The 6,514-nt window shown below is 37.0% G+C and overlaps 1 protein-coding gene across 1 annotated transcript; it reads left to right on the top strand.

The window, feature by feature from the left end:
* The first annotated feature begins 4,759 nt into the window (after positions 1 to 4,759).
* Positions 4,760 to 5,254, top strand: LOC107003746. The gene has a single exon (XM_015202038.1). The coding sequence runs from the start codon at positions 4,760 to 4,762 to the stop codon at positions 5,252 to 5,254; it is 495 nt and encodes a 164-aa protein (XP_015057524.1).
* Positions 5,255 to 6,514: the final 1,260 nt, after the last annotated feature.

The raw sequence follows: 6,514 nt of genomic DNA on the forward strand, positions 1-6,514 counted from the left end.
TTAATTTTTAGATTTATTGCTTTGGTTGGTTGCTAGTAGTGATCTCCGACCGAGTCGTAGTGTGTATACAAATCATGACGGTCTGGATCCGGATACAAGTTTGTATAATAGCCTAGGTTTGTTGATCTTAATATATCGAAATGACTCAAATAGAGTCTTTGGGAACGGTACAGGGACACCTTACTTTTCTTTGAGAGGCTATAGGATTTTAGGATATCTCCATTTTCTCTTGTCTCCTTCGTGCTATGACGTGATTCCAATTGGTATCTAGCAATTCAATTGGTATCTAACCTCTTTCATTCTTTTATCTGCAAATGGTTAATACTAGGTACAACTTTGTTAGGCACGTATGTCATTCTAATGCTCCAAGTGAGGAAACCACAGCAAGAGGTCGCGGTCGAGGCAAAGGTTGAAGAAGAGATAGGGGAAGAGGTCGTGGGAGAGTGGCTCCTGTTGTGAATAAGGTGTCAAACGACTATGTTTCAGTGAATGGGAACCCTCTCCGTACATAACAAGAGATATAAGAAGAAGTTGAGTTTGAGAATAATCAGAAGATAAAATGAGGTAGGAGAGTAGGTTTAAGCTACATGAATCCCTCCCATTGATCCTGTGTTAGATCAATAGTTCATGTCATTTTTTAAAGGGTTGGCTGTTCCGAGGATGACTCCACCTATTCAAGTCCCCACGAATCCACCTGGTTCTAACGCTGTGCCCAAGAGAGTTTGGGAGGTAGGTAATGATGATTTCTTTTATTATTTGGTGGATTATATGATGACTGGTAATGAGAATGATATGTTGACCATGTTTTTGAAGCTCAAGCCCCCGTTATTTCTTGGTTCTTAGACAGAGGATGTTTATGAGTTCATATTGGATTTTTATGACAGGTTGCATAAGTTGTGTATAGTTCACCAACATGGGGTTGAGTTGTGTCGTTTCAACTTCAAGGTGAGTCCAAGCAATGGAGGATACCTTCTATGGTTTGCAGAGCATCTACATTACCTCTACTTACTTTGACCCAATTTCATCCCTTAATCATAAAAAAAATATGTGCTTAGGACTTTGAGAGATCGAAAGAAGGATGAGTTTACGACATTAGGACGTGGTAGTATTTCTATGGCTGCCTATGAAGCCATGTTCCATGCTTTATCTTGATATGCTACTCAATTGGTTAGCAATGAAGAGGAGAGGATCCTATTGTTTATTAAAAGGTTTGGGTTCTGAGCTACAATTGTTATCCATTCAAATGACTTCTGTGGGAAAGAGCTTCAATGAAGTGACCTTTTATGTCAAGAAGGTGGAAAGGGCGAAGCAAGAAATTCAAGTGAAGTCTTTGTCTAAGAGGGAAAAGAATTCATGAAATTTTCAAGGATCATATGCTAAAGGATCGTTCAAGCTACACCCGTAGCCAAGCCAATTCTGTCTGCCATGCCAGCCTCTACCAGTAACTATTCAGGGATACCTTCTAATAATTTTTCAACTGATCAGAGTGTTGGGAACATGGCGGGAAGTAGACCATTTGGCGACCGCACATGCTTTAGTTGTGGGGAACTTTAAGACATGAGGAGGAACTTACCACAACCACTTTCTCTTGTGTCTGAACAACAACCTTTTAGAGAAATTGTAGCTACTGGAAATGGTAATAATGGTAGGGAGTATCCAAAAATAGGATGAGCAGGAAATTAGAGAGGTCTAGGAAGTAGAGAAAATGGTAATGGACGTAGAGGTAACGCGCAAGACAAAGGGGTTTTCATAATTTTTTTTAATCATGAATAATAATCAAAAAGAATTTAATTATTTTTAAGTACTTGATATCGATAAATCTGCAAATCTAGAAATTCATTTCGGCCAATTGAACCTTCTCGAACTGTTTATTTTTAGAAATAAAAAGATTTGTCCCAAAATAACAGATGCAAAGGTAGGTGGCTTGTGTTGATAATAGTGCTCAATGTTATGCCGGGCAAGAATGAGGCAGAGGCTTCTAATGCAGTGATCATAGGTACTATTCTTGTGTGTGACCGAATAGCTAATGTATTATTTGATCTGGGTTCCACTAAATCTTATGTCTCTATGAGATTTTCCTCTAATTTTGAGATGTTATATATTTTGTTGATAACCCTATACGTGTTTCTACCCCGGTTGGCGAGTCAGTTATAGTCGCCTATGTCTATCATGCTTGCCCTATTTTTCTAATTGGATTTTAGACATGGGCTGATTTGGTGATTTAGGAAATAGAGGACTTCGAAATAATCTTAAGCATGAGTTGGTTGTCTCCCCATTATGTAGTTCTTAATTCTTATAATAAGTTTGTGACTCTAAAAATTCCGAGAATGGAAAAATTATAGTGGGAGGGGGTGTACAAGCCTAAGCAAGCTAATATTATATCCTTGGTCCGAGATAGCAAATTAGTAGAGCAAGGTTATTTAACTTATTTGGCTCATGTTAGGGATGCTGAGATTAAAGCTCCATCCATTGGGTCTATTATGGTGGTCTCCGAATTTGATGAAGTTTTTCCAAATGATTTTCCCGGCATGCCTCCGAAGAGAGACATACATATTTGTATTGACTAAGAACCTTGTATGCACCACATTTCTAACCATCCATATTGCATGGCTACAGTGGAGTTGAGAGGGATGAAGGCTCAAATACTAAAGCTTCTTGACAAGGATGGTAGAATGAGGATATGCATATATTATCGTCAATTGAATAAGGTCACTATTCGAAATGGGTACCTCTTGCATAAGATAGATGATCTTTTTTACAAATTGCAAGGTGTAGCAGTCTTCACTAAGATTGATCTAATATGCGGGTATCATCAATTGAAGATTAGGACAGAAGATATATCAAAGAGACATTTATGACTTGTTACGGGCTCTATGAATTTTTGGTTATGTTGTTTGGGTTTAGTAATGCGCCTGAAGCTTTCATGAGCTTGATGAATGGAGTATTCAAGCCATTTCTTGACTCTTTTTTTAGTCTTTATTGACACCATAGTTTGTTCAAAAAGTGAAAAAGAGCATGCTAACCATCTTCGTACTGTTTTGGAAAAAAGCAAAATTTTCCAACTGTGATTTTTGGTTGAAGTCGGTTGCATTTATGGGGCATGTTGTCTTAAAATAAGGGGTAAGGGTATATCCACAAAAGGTTAAGTGGTTGAGAATTGAGTACAACCTAGTTTAGTGATACAAGTTAGAATTTTTATCGAACTTACTAGTTACTATCATCGTTTTGTTTAGAATATTGTTTCAGGTTCTACTCACTTAACCAATCTGACTAAAAATGAGGTACCGTTTGAATGGAATGAAAAATGTGAGGAGAGCTTCCAAAAGCTTAAGAATCTTTTTACCACCGCGCCTATTCTAGCATTACCGGTTGATGGTAAGGACTTTATTGTTTATTGTGATGCATCACATGTTGGATTGGGTGTTGTGTCAATGCAAGTTAAGAATGACATAGCTTATGTCTCGAATCAGTTGAAGGTCCACTCATGATTTGGAGTTTGTAGTGGTGATATTTTCCCTTAAAATCTGGCGACATTATTTGTATGGAGTTATGTGTGTGGTATTTACTGATCATTGTAGTTTGCAGCAGATATACATCCAAAAGGATTTAAATTTGAGACGACGAGGATTGATTGAATTACTCAAGGATTATGATGTGACTATTCAATACCACTCGGGTAAGGCAAATGTTGTCGCACACAGTTAGAGTCCAAAAGCAAAAAGTATGGATAGTTTAGATCACTTCGGTGGTACCAAGCAACTTTTAGTTCAAAACATAGAGTCTTAAGTTCATGCAGTTTGGCATTTTTGAAAGAGGTGGGTTGCTATCTAGCATGAACCTAAGTCCATGTTCATAGAGTAAATCAAGCCAAGCAATCTAAAGATGGAGATTTAGAGGAGCTTAGAAAAACATTGCAATAGGTAATTCTAAAGGAACCACTTTAGATGTAGATAATGTGCTCAACTATAAGGGTGCAATGTTTGTTCCAACTGTAGATGATTTGATCCCAAGGTTGTTGGCGGAGGCTCATGGCTCCCGCTATTCTATTTATATGTGTATGACCAAGAAGCATAGAGAACTAAAATGAGTTTACTGGTGATCGGGTATGATATCAGACATCGAGAAGTTGTGGCGAAGTGTCAAAATTATGAACAAGTGAAGTATGAACATCAAATTTCTGAAGGGCTACTTCAAAAGATGCCAATTCCGGAATGGAAGTTAGAAAGGATAGCCTGAATTTTGGTCTTCCCATTACTTTGGGGAAATTTCATTCTATTTGGGTTGTTGTTTATAGGTTTACTAAGTTGGCCCATTTCATTCTGGTAAGGGACGATTACAACGATAAACAATTGGCTAGAATTTATGTAAACTAGTTAGTGAGGCTGTATGGTGTGCCCCTTTCCATCATCTAACATCTTTGCACCCTTTTAACTTCCAAGATTTGGAGGAATTTGCATGATTAATTGGGAACACAACTCAATTTTTGTACATCCTTCCATCCCCAGAGAGATGGACAATCATAAAAGAGTATACAAGTGTTGGAAGACATGTTGAGAGTTTGTGTAATTGACTTCGGAGGGCATTGGGATAAGTTCATACCCCTATGTGAGTTCTACTATATAATAGTTATCACTCGAGCATTGATATGGAACAATTTGAGGCGTTATATGGGAGAGTATGTAGGTCACCCATAGGTTGGTTTGAATAAAGAGATGTAAAATCTTTGGGGATTGACTTAATAAGGGACACCGAAGATAAAATGAGGAGCATTCAAACAAGACTTCAAGATACGCAGAGTACACAAAAGAAGTATGTGAATCACAAGGTGAGAGACGTGGAATTACAAACGAGCGAGAATATTCTTCTCAAGGTATTACCCATGAATGGAGTGATGAGATTTTGTAAGAGGGGTAAGTTGAGTTCTTCCTATATTGGTCCATTTGATATTCTTGAGCGTGTAGGACTGGTTTTGTATAGATCGACGCTACCTCATAATTTATCCAGCGTACATCCTGTATTTCATGTGTCTATATTGAGGAGATATCACAATGATGGCGACTATGTCATTAAGTGGAACTCAATAGTGCTACATAATGACCTCCAGTATGAAGAGGAACCAATTTCTATTCTTGATCTTGATGTTCGGAAAAAGAGAACCAAAGATATGAAGTCTGTGAAAGTCCAATGGAACTGTCGTCCAGTTGAGGAAGCTACTCGGGAGACCGAGAAGTATATGCAAGATAAGTATCCATAATTGTTCGTCTAATCATGTAATACCTTAGAATCTGTAAATATTAAAGGGGAAGAATTTCTTGAAGAATCCTATGGTGGAATTAACTCTAAATTTACTAGTTAGGGTCATGGTTTTGAACTTGGGTTCATAGTTTGTTAGTATTCCAATAATTTAGTATTTCTTTATTTACTCGTGTATAAAAATTGTTGTTTGTAGACCACAAAAAAGTAGAGCTAATACAAAAAGGAAAGGATATGGTTTTCTAGGGTTTCAAGCTTATTTCTAGGTAGATGATGGTTGTGATTCCACGATTGTGCAATATACACTTGCTTTTCGTTGAGATACTTATATATGTATGCATATTGAAATATTGATCATAAATGTTAAAATGAGATATATAAATATCGATATCATAATATCATGATTGAATGGGTGATCTTGATGTGTTATTGTAATGCGCGATTGAGATCGAATTCCACGTTCTGGCACACTAACTTAGCTCGGAATATCACGATTCAACATGCTATGTGGGATCGGTCGTCACGTTTTTGCATAAAAATTGTACCAATTTTCCACTTTCCGACATGGTAACAGTTTGACTTTAGGTTCGGTGAGAGGACCAACTATGTGATAAAGCATGCTAATTGTAATGTTGATTATTATGATAATATCTAAATATGTTTATGTTTATGCATGTAATATAATACTGTAATTGCTTGTTTATATTACAATAGTGGGACAACAGTGTGATTGTACCAGTACACAGTGGTTCTGTATTAATTCAGCACTTGCTCTTGTTTTTGTTGAGTACATGGCATCTTCACGCGATTGTTGAGACACCTCGTTTAAGAGATCAGTGATTACTTCGAGTTGAAGGGTGAGCCACATCGTTCGGGCTGCCATGATATTCTCTTTAGTCTATATTTTTTGACCTAGACGTTGTTTTATTTGATTATATAGTTCACTTCAAATTTTTCTAAAACCCTCAAAAGATCTTCTCTTCAAAAACCCTCTCAAGCCTCCATTGAAGGTCAATGTCTTGGAGTTTTGGCTATGGATTCAAAAGGATTTGTTCTTCAATTATCGTGGGTTTCTTCATGTTCAGGTATGAAAGTTCATTCTTGAACCCTCTTTCATTGAAGGACTATTCAAATGAGATTTCAAAAAAGGTTTCAAACTCCAAACTCTTCTATTTTCGACGCAAAGCATGGGTCTTGCATGAAAATGATTTAATGAATGTATTATAATATTATTCAACATTAGATGATCATTATAAGGTCA

Source organism: Solanum pennellii, chromosome 11, assembly GCF_001406875.1.
Source record: "Solanum pennellii chromosome 11, SPENNV200".
Lineage (NCBI taxonomy): Eukaryota > Viridiplantae > Streptophyta > Magnoliopsida > Solanales > Solanaceae > Solanum > Solanum pennellii.

Coding starts and splice junctions, on each gene's coding strand:
- LOC107003746 (XM_015202038.1), top strand. CDS start 4,760: ATGAGGAGCATTCAAACAAGACTTCAAGATACGCAGAGTACACAAAAG.